At 43.4% G+C, this 14,415-nt stretch overlaps 1 protein-coding gene across 3 annotated transcripts; it reads left to right on the top strand.

Moving 5' to 3' along the window:
- The first annotated feature begins 327 nt into the window (after nt 1–327).
- LOC117143494 (hemicentin-1) lies at nt 328–13,615 on the top strand. 3 transcript variants are annotated; one of them, XM_033308209.1, is made up of 17 exons: nt 328–567; nt 2,019–2,234; nt 5,716–6,215; nt 6,675–6,994; nt 7,347–7,550; nt 7,611–7,762; nt 8,012–8,156; nt 8,235–8,365; nt 8,703–8,862; nt 9,742–9,911; nt 9,981–10,104; nt 10,183–10,343; nt 10,889–11,030; nt 11,107–11,230; nt 11,302–11,663; nt 11,876–12,087; nt 12,373–13,615. In XM_033308209.1, the coding sequence occupies exons 3-17, from the start codon at nt 5,857–5,859 to the stop codon at nt 12,610–12,612; spliced, it is 3,006 nt and encodes a 1,001-aa protein (XP_033164100.1). In that variant the 5' UTR covers nt 328–567; nt 2,019–2,234; nt 5,716–5,856; the 3' UTR covers nt 12,613–13,615. The 3 variants fall into 3 exon arrangements, with proteins under 3 accessions (XP_033164100.1, XP_033164101.1, XP_033164099.1); XM_033308210.1 differs by having other exon boundaries at nt 328–770; nt 13,215–13,615; XM_033308208.1 differs by having other exon boundaries at nt 328–770.
- The last annotated feature ends 800 nt before the right edge of the window (nt 13,616–14,415 follow it).

The following is a 14,415-nucleotide window of genomic DNA, read 5'->3' as shown; positions in this document are numbered from 1 at the left end:
GATTGAGGGGCAATCTTTACGCATAAATAAGCAGAAAGTGGGTGGTTGGTGGGTGCTTTGTTGGAGGCCCGTAAGAAGAGGAAATTTGTCAATACCACTTTTAGTAGTGGACTTTAAAGCAGGAGGGCCAAAGCATAGGCATACGATATAGGTCGCTGTAAAGATCCGAATATCGTATGCCAAGTTTCGTGTGGCTCGCTCTTTCGGGCATTTCTCTTCGGCTGGCTGTTCGAATTTCGAGTTTCGAACTCAAATCAAAGCAGACGTCGCGAGGAAAACGCATCGACGAGTGGAACTCCGACGATGGGAATCCAGTAGATACGCGAAGCTATAACGGTACACATGTTGCTGTCGGAAAACGCGAGCGGTCCAAGTGGAAATGTAGCCCAATCCGTTCGCACCAGGGTTTCCATTTAAAGCGCTCCCTCGCACAAATACACACGCACACACCGAAACACGGACACACTCGTACACTCACACACTCGCAACGTAACGCACACCAACGCGCATTCGCACCCACACACAAGTGAAGTCGGCTCTGCAAACGCACAAGTGCGGTGTATCTGTGTGAGTAGCCGTCGAAGAGGTGTTTGGCATTGTGCTCAGGATACAGGATTTGGTGGCCAAGTGCTTAATAAAACCATCATAAACCCCAAAACCGTCGAAAGTGATAAATGCAAATATACCCCTAATGAATGAATACAACCAATCGCAAAAGTGTGTGGCCTCAAGGAGCCAAGCCAAGTATAATCCCAACCATTGGCCAAGTGGTAATGCATCGTCGGATTAAATCTTACCGGTTTACAACAGCACTCGAATCTCTAATGGGCCTTGTATTTACCAAAATCTCCTCAATAAAAACGAAATCTCAATTGCTGACTTAAACATGTGCTAAAAAGCTATTGAAAAATTAAACTTATGAAGTTACTCAGTGGCTTACTAACTCCAATGACCCTTTCAAGTTTATCATAATACTTTAAGTGCTGAGTATAAATTCATAAAAATATAAGAAAAAGGTCATGGTTTAAACTTGAAATGCAGTTAAATATTTAAGCAAATTCCGTACTGCTGAGTTTTTGCGTAAAATAGTTCGAAGCCTTTATATAATTGCATTCCTCCAAACCCCCAAGAACTGCTGTAAAAGTATTTAAATTATTTTGTTAAAAACCCCGACAATAAAGGGCGGCTGAATTGTCTGTCTGAAACCTCAAGGATTAGCCATGGAAAAAGAAATATTTATAAAAGCGGAAAAAATCTTATGAAAATCCCGGCAGACTAAAATAGCAACAAACGTTGCCGCGGCTGACTTTGAAAATCGCTCCACTCCGGATCCAAGCTCCCTCCCCTTCGCCCCAGTTCCCAGCTCCAGTTGCCACCACTTCAGCGGATCCACTCCACTCGAAGGAAGGGCTGGCTGCTCGGTTTGCGGTGCCGTGCCTCGAGTTCGTCGATAATTGGAATTTACGACTGTGGCATACAAAAAAACAGAGAGAAGGAATACGGACTACAAGGCTGTAAGGATATGGCCTCGGCACGGGCGTCGTTGTTTGGTGACTCGTTGCCAGTCCCCCTGATCCCTGAACCACTCCCATCCCGACTCCTTCCACCAATCATTCCAAATGTCCCTTTAACCCGGCCCTACGATAGTCGGGCGCCGTGTAAATATTTTTTTGTCGTCGCTCCCTGTGCGGTTCAGTTCAATTGGCCCTGTCAGTGGCAGGCGCGCTGATTTGTTATGGTAATAGTTGTCAAAACGAGAGCAGATTCGAGAGATCCTCCACGGCACTTGATTACACTTGGCCACAATGACAAACGTGCGGATAGTGCATACATATATGTATACGTATGGATATATAGTAAATGAAGTGTGAGCTTAACGAAATCAAAACTAAATTGCCAAGGGAGGTGCGAAACGTAAATCTTGGCCAATTAGGAGTGCAGTTGGTTTTTGTGCGAGTTTCAAGTTCGTTAAGAGGTTCGGGTTTCTTAACCATCTATCTCTTTCGGTTTCATCGCAGATTCATCCGTTCAGACGGCGTGTCTGTGGCTCATTAGACGAAAAAACTAGCTGGCCAACAAAATAAAACAAAGTAACAAATCCAAGCCAAACCAAAAAAGCATAGTCGAAATCGAATCGAAATCAAACAAAGCGAAGCAAACTGTAGCAGGGCAGTATAAAAACAACATGGAATATTGAATGAAATCGGCCGGCATATATGCACATACATTAGCAGGTGAGTTATCTGGCTGCTTATTTCCCTTAAAATTTATGCTCATGCATATCTGCATAATCGCAAATTAAGCTACATAATTAATAAGCCAGGAGCCACAGCCTCATCGCTGTCACTCGGCGTTGATGTAGCACTTTAGGGAGGCTATCAGCCGATGCCTTGCCTTGCCTTTGCTTCTGGCCATCTTGCTACTCGCATATCGGGTTATACTATATAGACGGCTAAAGGCTATAGCATATGTGTACGTGCCACTGCTTTCCGAAAAGTATCGATGTCTGTAATCTTAATTAGCAACACCACAGCAACCGGCAACAGAGACAACATCGGCAACCCAGCAAACGGGGCTCACAAACATCTTTTAGCATTTCAAGCATGGCGTATCCGTACACTGCTGCCTTTTCCTCGGCTTTCCTATGCACTGCAAGAAAAATAATGGTTAATTCTTAAAAATTTATCTTAGTTAAAAATAGCTAATGGTCAACAACAGAAGAAATCCACTAAAACCATTGTGTTTGCTTAGCCATAATGTGAAACCAGTTATATCGTATTAAAGTCAAAAGTCGAAAAACACATCTTTTCAGATTAGAAATGCTCACGAATTTTTAAAAGAGAAGATTCCAATGAATACGTTTCATCATATTGAATTATATTTCTTTCTAAGCTTTGTAGTTATCAGCAATAGATTTTTCGATAGAACTGAGCAAATTATCTTTGAGTTTCAAGGACTCAAAAAATAAAACTTAAAAATCTATTCTTTAAAAAAATGTTGTTTGAATAAACATACAGTTTATTGAACTTTAACGCTAAATTATTCTTTATGATATTTTACTTAAATATGTTTTACCAATATTTTTTAAATAGCCGAGGACAACATTTTTCCGAGTGTGGGTCTTTTTTCTGGCTATTTCTCACAAAAATCACATTACATCGAATGCCGAAACCGGTTTCGGTTGATTTCTTGTCATATTTCGTGTAGAAGCTAAAGGTGTTTTGTACAAATGGCCAGCAAACTAAACAAACCAAAGTCGCCGGCCAGCTCACGACCGGCCGCCCATCAAAGAGTTATTTATACTTATTAATGCCGACGATGAGTCCGAGGGGCCCAGAGCCCCTCACACACCTCCGATTCCCCTCAGATAGTCGTACGGCATCCCTAGTTATAGTTCGTTGGAGTATGCAAATATCTTTGATCTGCTTTCAGGCTGAAAAATTCGCACCTCCATGTGCGAACAAAGCGCCCATGGGGCCACCGATTTGAGTGCATAGGAAATCAAGTTTACGACTTCTGCGGATTCTCCGCTGGGAGAAAGGGTAATATATTTGGCGGGGGCTGACGTTTTAATTGCTTCCATTAGAAATCGCTTAGCGACTTTAAGTGGCAGCCAGCGTACAGGAAATTGAAATTACAGGTGTACATCTAAATTCCTGTTTATGATTGGGGCTTAGATGAGTTGATGGGCCTTTCGAATTTGAATGCGACACCTTCGGCCAAACAATCGGAAAAGCACTTTGTTTGCTTTACAAACGCTTTTTGTGAGATGGAAATATTATTTCATTATTTGTAAAGTAAAAACGAGATAAATAATTAATAAATCAACGCATCTATTGTTTATTCTATGTGGCAATAAAAAGAGATAAAAGCTAATGAATTTTAAATAGCGAAGAATTCAAGTTCGTCGAGATAACCGGTTCTCTTTGGTGGGGTCAGTTTGTCAGCATTCAAAATATTTTGTTGGAATTGACCAAAAGTGGCTAACAAAGGCAGAACTAAAAGGGCCAAAGCGGGGCCCAAAAATACCCTTGGAAATCCATCAAAATAAAGGTAGTTGGGTGATTTAAAAGATACATGTAATTAATAGGCACTTGATTGATATGATTGTATTTCGATTTAATTTTTGAATATTTTATTGCTTGCTATAGTTTCTAATATATCTATGAATTTGATGAAATAGTCATTAGACCTCGGTTCAGGGTATCTTTGTAAGCTATCCCTATCATAACCGTCTTGAATCTGAAGTCTCTGGGCCAAGTGTTTGTCTACCACATTCATAGGCAAATTGCGGACGGCATATTTATGAGCAGCTCTTCTTTTCGACCTGGGGAAAAAGGAATATCGTAATAATTAATTAAGTTATAACATTAAATGGCCATAAAGGGGCATTAGGCCCATAACTTTGAGTGGACATATGAGCATGAGCTATGCCACTTGTCTGGAATCTCGGATATTTGTTGGAGAAATACCCATAACTCTTTACCCTTTGTTATCGTTGAGGGCGATCTTAGCCGTAGATGGGGGCATCTTGGCCATATGCCTGACATTCTAGCCATCAGCATCATCATCTTTTACGACTCCAACTGTCTGGCCAATCAGGTCCAGACTTTCTTGGCCACAATCCGCACAGCTCACTTCACTTTTCTCGCCCTGTCAGTTTTGATTTTCGGTTTTTGGCAATGTCAGCCATGTGCCAAACAAATGACTTCACATTTTTAAAGATATTACGTTGACATACAGCGCCGCAAATTGAGTGAGTTGACCGCAAGTGCGTCATGAATTCCAACCTGGCCATGAGCTAAGAGCCCCATTCCTCGGATGAGGTATGAATAAGTATTTCTAGGAGCAGACATTTGCCGTGATTACCTCCATAAAGCTGTTAGTTACACTTAACTGACTTTCTAAAGAGACTCCATAAAATCGCGAAAATGAGTGGGACGTGTTGATCCCAGAACGCATTGTTCTCTTAAACACATTTGATTTATTAGCGAGATGAATGGAATTGACATCGGTTATTAATTGTGCCCCGGCAGACAAAAGGCACGTTTAACAAAAAAATATTTAAATTTATGCCCTTGAAGCTGACCAAATAAAGTTTACCAATCATTTTGATCGTTCTAATAGTCTTTTGCATATGGGAACCTCTTTGAATGCATCGTAAAACATTTTCATTGCAAATTGAGTGCTCGAATTGGGGCTTATTAATGCTACGATTCATATCTTAATTGCTTTTCCTCACAGGAATATTTGAAATGTTCGAGCTTCATTGATGGTAAATGGAGTTGAAGGTAAAAGACCTTATGCTATCTGTTCCACAAATATAATGCGTTCCAATTATTCACAAAGGCCACAAGATAGCACGTTTAAATTTAAATGATTCCCAAAATTGGTTCGTGAATATTTACTTTCTATTCACTGGGAGGGGAATATTTTCAGTATTGTCATCGAACTATGCATTTTATTTTATTGGTTTTCTAACATTATTACATTCATTAATGACAGCTAGGAATTTTTAAAATAATTGTTAAAGTAAAATATTTATTCTAGTAATGTGACTAATATTTTTTAAATTCTTGAGCTAAAGTGGGCGCGATGTATGTGCTCAAGCCACTAATTTTATTCATATCAACTAATGTTATTAGAAAATGAATAAGCATGTGATTTTCATCTATCAGTAAAGTAACTTATGACTTGAATTATTGCATTGTGCAGCTAAAGGACAACGAATCCCCTTGCTCGCCCACAAGCTTCGCATCATGGATGAAAGTGCGATAATCTATCAAAGGCTATGATAAAGGTCAAAGGAAGAGTCTTAGCAAGCGATTAGTTTGAGTAAACGAGAAAGCGAAAATCATGCATCACGAGGAGACATACCAAGTAGTTTGCCGACTGATTGAAAGGGAGGAGCTGGAGGATCGGAAGCCGTGCTGTCGGAAAAAGCCCACTGCGCCCCATCCATTCCCCAGTCCGAATGCCTGGAGGCAGTTGCTCCTTCCCCTGCTCATGCTGTCTGGGATCAGCCAGGTGTGCAGCACCTACGTAGAACAGGATGAGCTCATGCAGAATCTGGACCGACCGGTTCCACTCACCACAGTGCAGGGTGTCCTTGGACGACAGGCGATGCTGCCCTGCGATATTTCGCCGCAGGAGCGGGACGACGCCGTCTATATGGTCCTGTGGTTCCGCGAGGGCGATGGCGAACCCATCTACAAGTAAGTTCGAGATTACAGTAAGATTTCAATTTTAAACTAAAGGTTATGGTATAAGTTTAAGTAAAAAGAAGAAATGGTTATTTGAGCAGCTAATTCAAATACTCGGTAAATCACAGTAATTCATTGTACTATATCCGTAAAAAACACAAAGAGCTAACCCTGGGGCATAATTTGATATTGTGTAAATAATGTTTTTTTGTGATTTACCCCTGCAATGCACTTTTAAAAGCAGTCAAGGGAGGGTGGGGGTATATACCATAAAAACACTTTCGTTAGAATTTCACAGCAATTCCAAAACTCCGACCGACTATTAGGTGGAAAACAGAAGCATTGATATTTTACCCAATGGTTTTATTAATTACATCCAATAAATTGGTTAATAAGTGACTTTTGTTTTTTGATCAAATTATATTATGTTCTGATTTAATATAATTATCGCTGAAACCTCTCCAATTAAAGTTTCGATGTGCGGGGCCGGCAGTTTGGACAGGCGCGTTTGTGGTCCTCGCCCACGGCCTTTGGCACTCGCGCCCACTTCAGCAGCACCACCCATCCCGCCCAGCTGAAGATCGACAACATCCGGATCGAGGACGAGGGCGTCTATCGGTGTCGCGTCGACTTCCGCAACTCGCCCACCCGGAATCTTAAGATCAACCTCACCGTCATCGTCCCGCCGGACAGACCCATAATCTATGGCCAAAACAGGCACGAGAAGGCCGGAAATGTGGAGTCCTTCAGCGAGGGCAACGACATCGTCCTGTCCTGCGAAGTTTCAGGAGGTAAGAGATTTTGTTGGAATAAAAAAGCATGCATGTTCTATGCATGGACAGGACAAATTTTTAAACAATGTCTGTTACGTTTTTATGTTGGGTTAAAGCCAAATTACATAAAAATGCACTTGAAAGGGTTTAGCAAAAAGTACTGAATTAAACATCAGCATGTTTCGGTTATTCCTATAAAATATAAGCAAATTATAAATGGGCTGTAATTTTAATGATGGCAGAAATACTTGGCGTGCTTAAAGACAACTTGTTCTTGTCTTAAGATTTTCATTTTATATTTTTCAACCGTTTGTTGGGTAAATAATTCATTTATCTGCATCCATTATTTATTGAACCCAACAAATTTCAGGTCGGCCGCGACCCAATGTCACCTGGTATTTGGACAACACGGCGATTGACGAGTCCTTCGAGCAGCGGCCCGATGGCAAGACCATTAACCACCTGTCGTACCCAAATGTGGGCAGGCAGCACCTCAATTCCCGGCTAATGTGCGTGGCCAGCAACACGAACTTGACGCCACCCAACAACCGGGTGGTCATCTTGGACGTGAATCGTGAGTGAATGCCGCAAGGATATGCTAATTAAGTGCTAATGGTTCTCTTCTGTTCTGCAGTGAAACCCATTGCCGTGCACATACTCACCAAGGATCGATTCGTGTCTGCGGATCGCACCTACGACGTGGAGTGCAAGAGTTCCGGATCGAAGCCGCCGGCGCTCATCACCTGGTGGAAAGGCAGCAAGCAGCTGAAGAAGCTAACCAAGAATGTAAGCCCAGGCTCGTAAATGACTCGTGAATTCGCTCAGTCCCAAACTCATTAATTAAACACAAATTAATATTGTGTAGTGTGTGCGTCGGTTATAATTGCCACAAATTTCCTTTCCATTTCGTGGCCTTGGCTCGATTTTCTTTACTTTTCTCACTTTCCGTTCCGTTGCGTTCCGTTCGGTTACTTTCGGTCCGCTTCCGTTTCATTATTCATTTCCTAATGGACTCTGTTTGCGTTTCTTTTTTAGTTTAATGAACCCGATAATCAATCTCTAAGTATACTGACGTTTACGCCCGGACGCGAGGACGATGGCAAATATTTAACATGTCGGGCAGAAAATCAATTCATCGACGGCAGCGCCATCGAGGACAAATGGCGACTCATTGTCCATTGTAAGCAAAAGATGCGGCAAATTCTGAGAGCGGGTGGAGTCTAATTGCAAAAAAATCGTTTCTCCCATGTGTCCACAGACCAGCCGACCACCACGCTCAAGATTGGCTCCTCGCTGAATCCCGACGACATCAAGGAGGGCGATGATGCGTACTTCGAGTGCATTGTGCTGGCGAACCCGAAGCCGTACAAGATGTCCTGGTTCCATAACGTAAGCATGTCCCTGAATAATGGGTGTCAAATACTTCAGTCACTGCAAGAAAGTGCAGACAATAAGATTTTAAATTAAAATTCAACTTTTAAGATACCTTCACGGTAGTATATTACTAATATTCAAAGTGCTAATTATTGTATGCCATATAAAATGGTGTGATATAAAATTCTGAATATTCAGAACTCAGTTTCCATTAATTAACACTTTACCAGAGCCAAGCTCAAAAAATGAGTATTATATCGCTCATACGCCCTGTGGGTTAGATGTTTTATTACTCTAGACGAAAACGCTGAGTGGCTCACGTGTTTCTCCTCTCTTTTTTCTTCCTGTGCAGGGCAAGGAGCTGCAGCACAACATATCCGCTGGTGTCATCCTGTCGGATCAGTCGCTGGTCCTGCAGAGCGTCTCACGTGCCTCGGCCGGCGACTACACCTGCCTGGCTGTCAACTCGGAGGGCAAGGGCCCCAGTAATCCGGTCACATTGCGCATACGCTGTAAGTAAATCGCAGCCAAATCCCAACCGTCCCCACCCGAAACGGCACCCCCTACGCCCCTGGGCCACCATCGAAGTTAGCCAAGTTTGGCTTTGAACTAACGTCTCTGTAATTTCCAATTTAATCCTTGAGTTTGAATGGCTCTTAATGTATTTCGAGTACGGGGCTCAGTGTTATATTCTGGCCGAAAGCCAAGAACAAAGGCAGAGTAGGTGTGTCGGCCCCAGTACCCTGCACATAACCATTCTCCCCCAGAATCCCCAGCCCGCAGCCCTTACGACTCACGTTAATGACCAAGATTATGGCGCAATGAATGCATTGCCTTGGCACTTGCCCGGCCTCCTCCTCGGAATTCTCTGAATCTGACTCTGGCACCGAGTGATATTCCAAATGACCAGAGAGTATGGGTGGGATTCTGCCCCTGGCTTAGGCATCGCCATGCCCAAAATGCGCCAGCCAAATTCGAAATTCGGTATTAATTCAGGCCGTTTAAGGTCTATTACAGGCAAAAAGCAGTTTAGTTATTACGACGGCGCACAAAAGAAATGAGATTCTTTTGGCTTATAAGTTAGTTAATTTCTTACAGTATTCATTTGGATTTGTTAATACATTTTAAAGATAAAAACATTACTCAAGGAGAAAGTATCTATTATTGTAACAATCAGATCGGTTAATATGTCGCTTACGAAAACTTAAAACACTAATTATTTAGAAAAAGATTTGATTCGCTTACAGACCAAATTAAATTATATTTTCCCTTTTTAATTGACTCCCAATGTTCTAAGTGCATTGTTAAGCTGCATTGTCATGTCGTTCGATCCTTTTGATGGCCGTTAAATATTTCAATAAGCGCTCTAATTTCCCACTTGACTCCGATAGATGCCCCGATTTGTGCCACGGACCACGAGGAGCTGCTGGGCGCTCTCAAGCACGAGACCCTGCCCCTGAAGTGTGAGGTGGACTCCTCGCCGCCGGCGGACTCCTTCCAGTGGACCTTTAATTCGTCCGGCGAGCAGACTGAGCTGCCAGCTCGCCTGCACTCCAGCGAGGTAGGATTGTCTGAAGGACAGCCACTCTGAAAGTGCTAACTACCTGTGCATCTATCTATATCCTTTAAGACCGGCATGTCGCGATTAAACTACACACCCAGCACGGACCTCGATTACGGCACGATTTCATGCTGGGCCAAGAACTCCATTGGCACGCAGAAGAGTCCCTGCGTGTTTCAAATTGTGGCAGCCGGTAAGCACCCAACAGCACCATCATCATCATCATCAGCATTATCCCAGTTAATCGGGGTGGACGTAACTCTATCCGCAGGTCGGCCGTTTCCACTGCAGAACTGCTCGGTGACCAATCAGTCGGTGGACTCGCTGCAAGTCGACTGCCTGGAGGGATTCGACGGAGGTCTTCCGCAGGGATTCATGCTGGAGCTGGTCGAACTGAACACGTTGCGTCTGGCCAGGAACATCACGGTTTCGGTAAGCTTCAGAATTGGGTTAATAAGCACGGGAATCTTAATTACCCAGCGAACCCATTAAACAACTTTATCGGCGACTTCCTCTAATCAATGGGGGTTTAAAGTAATTAATTGCCTCGCAGTGTTCAGAACAGCAGGAGATAAGCGGATGGAAATATTGTATACTTTGGGGCTGTGCTTACATTTTTAAGTTGCCAAAAAATAATATAATTTGTAACTCCGTAAATAAATTATTTTGTTGGATTTTGGGAGATTAAAAGCTAATGTGCATTAGACTTGCAGTAAATTATTAGCATCATTTGCATATATTCCTAGTGGTCAGATGTTTTTCTATCCATAGAGTGCAAAGGTCCTTCAGAGGACGCTTTTTAATTTTTTTACTGAATTTGGATGCTGCGTTTTTAAAGTTCAATAACCTTTAAAGTGCGAGGAGAAAAGGAGGAGAAATTCAGGGAAATTTATAATCATTGTTGCGTTTTTAAACTTCTTCTGAAAGTAATTATAATTTTTGTTTTGTTGGGTTTTCTTCTACCCGAAATTATTTAGCATACACCGGTGACCTTTGTGATAGACAACCTAGACCAGGCGGCCACCTATCGCATGGTGATATTCGCCGTAAATGCCAAAGGTCGTTCGGAGCCCACCATAATCGACGACATCAACTTCAAGGGCGTGGCCAAGTTCACAGGTGAGTTGCGGTTGGGGCCCAAGAACCCAAGTAATTGGGAATTATGTGGTAATAATTTAATTGCGGCATTTCGCAGGTGCCTCGACCGGCCTCTCGATGCCCCTCTCCCCATTTCTGGCGGGTCTGACCCTTTTCTGCGGTCTGCTGTTCGCCATCTTCTGCATCATGCTGGCAGCCATCTACCGGAGGTTTTCCAATCGGTACGGACACCAAAACCATGCTAATGGCTAATGGCTGCGGCTTTGCTCTAATGGCCCCATTTAAATTGCAGGCGCAGCGACAGCAATCTGAAGGTGGCCAAGCACACGCAGCTCACGATTCCGGCGGACTGCCAGCTGGACCCGTTGCATCCGGGCGTTCAGACGGACGGATCCGGCAACCACCAGCCGCACCACAGCCTCCTGCCCCTCAACTGTGATGGTCGCAACGCGGTCGACTGCGGCGCTCTCGGGGATGTGGGCGGTGGAGGCGTGGGAGTGGGCCTTGATGGCGGGATGAAGGGAAGCTCGCCCATTGGCCTGGTGGCCATGCCAGGCGATACACTCCGCTCAAATGCAAGGAACCGGCACAGTCCCATGGCCGATCAGGCCGATATAGACGACACCGATCCCGATGTTATACCAAATCAGTATGGTGAGTACCCATCACTGCTTGCTGGATCTCCACGGGAATAATAACCTTTTAGTTAAACAATTAAAATAAAATTCACTACATATTGCAAAAGAATTTTCCTTTAAGATCTTGTCAACCAAGCAATATTTAAATTAAATCTATTTGAGTACCATCACCTTCGTTGCAACTCATCATCAGTTATTCATTAAGTTTCCTTAATTACGCATTTGCAGAAAAACGTCCGCTGAAGAGCCTGGTGTCCCCGCCAGGATTTGCAAGCCCCTCGAATCGCCTGATGCAGCGCGATTACCTCCGGGAAACGGAGCTCACGAAGGGCGGCAGTGACGTGGGCATGGGGGCGGCGGAGGGTCTGTCCAGCATCGGGCTGATGAGCAGCTCCGGGAACGAGGTGCTGCACTACACCTTCCGGCCCAGCAAGCAAATCGTGAGTATTAAAATCTAGAATTAAAGCTGGAAAAATGTCGATTAAGTTATCGAAACTATCAGTTTCTCACAAAGATCATAGATAACTTTTTAATATTTATGAATTATTCATAATAACCACAATATGATATGAGTTTATAAAGTCTGATAACTTTGACTTCGATATTTTGACAGCTTAGGCTTAAGGCTTTCGGTGATGGTTATATCATACATTACCTCATGGTGTTCCTTTCGGGGCTTTCCTCTCATGCATTCTTCTCCCCTCCAAAAATCGCACTCCATACAGAGCTATGCTACACTGAACAAAAAGGGCATCACCACCTGCAGTCCGCCGTTGGGTTCGCTGAACTACAGTGTGAGCACCTCGACGCCCACGTCCTCGTACCACCTGACGCCCCAGCCCATGGAGGTCAGTCTGCTGAGTCCGAACAATCCGTCGGTGACGTCGTCGCTGAGCGAGTACCGATTTCGCACCGGTCCAGAGATCGTCACCACCTCGAATCGCATACAGGAAAGTTGTATATAAAGCTCCCACACCCATACTTACTTCTGAGTGTACAAAAAACCAAATGATATAGAGTGGCAAATGTATTAATACATGAGTATCGTACCGCATCGTATCGAATAATATCCTAGCAGCTAGACGTATTTATTCGCATGGTTTGAGGAAAGACTTCTCCTAGCTCGTAAGCATCTTGTGTACTTAATGCAATGCCAAAAGTGTAACTGCAATACACTCGTTTTGTAAATAATCGTTGTCATCTGTTGTTGTAATTAAGCCAAGCCAGATAAGGAATATATTCTCGTGGAGAGAGAGAGAGGAGTGAACGAAACTACTTCTAAAGAACATATCGTTTAACGTTTCACCTACACACCCATATCCAATATCCAGTATCCCGATATCCTGGAACCCAGATCCATATCCCGTACACCCTATCCTATTCCGAAAAACAAACGCTGTCAACTTAACATATCGCCGACATCCTAACGCTCGCTAAGCTAACCCGAGATCATTGTTGTGCGCAAAAAATGCAAGAAACATAAGCAAACTGAGCAGGCCGATTGCAACTAATTTACGCCATATTTAGTATACCAATAAACGAATATATATCCATTTAATCTGAACAGGACCTGCACTCTTCCAGAGTTCCCGGCAGAGTACTGCGGGAGTCGCATTTGTGAGAATATCATGTCCATATCCTCTATGAAAGTATTACCTATTGATTTTCGTTTCGATTAACTCGAGTGTTTAAGTGTAGCTACCACATACGTGTATTTAACTAGACCTAAGTAGTCCTAATTAGCGGTCTAAGCGATATGTACATACATGATTATACAGAAGGCCGGAACTCTCCGGCACTCCGGTATTCCGGAATTCCGGTTCTCCGGTGCTCCGGTACCCCGGTACTCTGGCCCTCCTCCACTTCGGTTCTCCGAGATTCTCCCTGTAATTTGAAATTGTCTAACCGCTCCGAACCGGCAACTGTATATAGTTCATAATTTATTGTGAGGACGAAATGTGCCGTTTGCTCCGATGTACGTTGTGTTGCCCCCATCTAGGATTAAATTAAGCATTTATAGAACAATTGCAATGCCGCAACATATGTACAAAATCTTCGGAGCGATCCGAAGGGTGTGTGTCCCTTCCAGAGCCTCGCACTTTGGCACTCGAAGCCCTCAGGCCTGAATTCTAAACTCAGGCTGAGGTTACAGCGGCGTTTCTTCCCTGGAGCGGGCACCCTACAGCTTGAGGATAGTATATGTATCTAAATAAAAAGTGTATGTATCTTAGAGAATTGCTGCCACTTAATCCCGAAATGTATGCGGCGGCAGGCGATACTCGTGCGCTACGAACAGCAAACGCAAAGATTAGTATAATTTGTCAAGCCTAGTTTTTGTAACTATTAGGAGAAATATTAAATACAATTAAATTATAACTAAATGGAATCGAAGCACTGAGTACCGTGTATTCTTTTGCTGGGCAACTCGCCGCTTTAATAAGCACTTGGGCAGCAGGAGGTATTGCGGACACGAACCTAACTCCTGCGGCACTAGTACTTAGGAAAGCGAACTTGGTAAGTAGGCGGCACACTGTACATCTAGTTTAAACATCCAATATTCACCCTTGATCTCGAGATATCTTCGGATTCCGTGGCACCATGCTCTGCAATGATAAGTCAATTAGTGCAAAAGTACTTTCTCTGGATCGCTGTCACAAGTGACAGCTCGAAGATGCCTCCATCCGCTCGGTGGTGAGGTTATTGTGTTCTGAACTATGCACTTAATCATTTAGTTTCTGAGTTATTAATATCTGTACGAGATACTTAAC

This window comes from Drosophila mauritiana, chromosome 3R (assembly GCF_004382145.1).
Source record: "Drosophila mauritiana strain mau12 chromosome 3R, ASM438214v1, whole genome shotgun sequence".
NCBI lineage: Eukaryota > Metazoa > Arthropoda > Insecta > Diptera > Drosophilidae > Drosophila > Drosophila mauritiana.
This window is presented reverse-complemented; position numbering and strand designations above follow the sequence as displayed.

Coding starts and splice junctions, on each gene's coding strand:
- LOC117143494 (XM_033308209.1), top strand. CDS start 5,857: ATGCATCACGAGGAGACATACCAAGTAGTTTGCCGACTGATTGAAAGG. Junction 10,105..10,182: donor GTTTCAAATTGTGGCAGCCG/GTAAGCACCCAA, acceptor CTCTATCCGCAG/GTCGGCCGTTTCCACTGCAG. Junction 10,344..10,888: donor CCAGGAACATCACGGTTTCG/GTAAGCTTCAGA, acceptor GAAATTATTTAG/CATACACCGGTGACCTTTGT.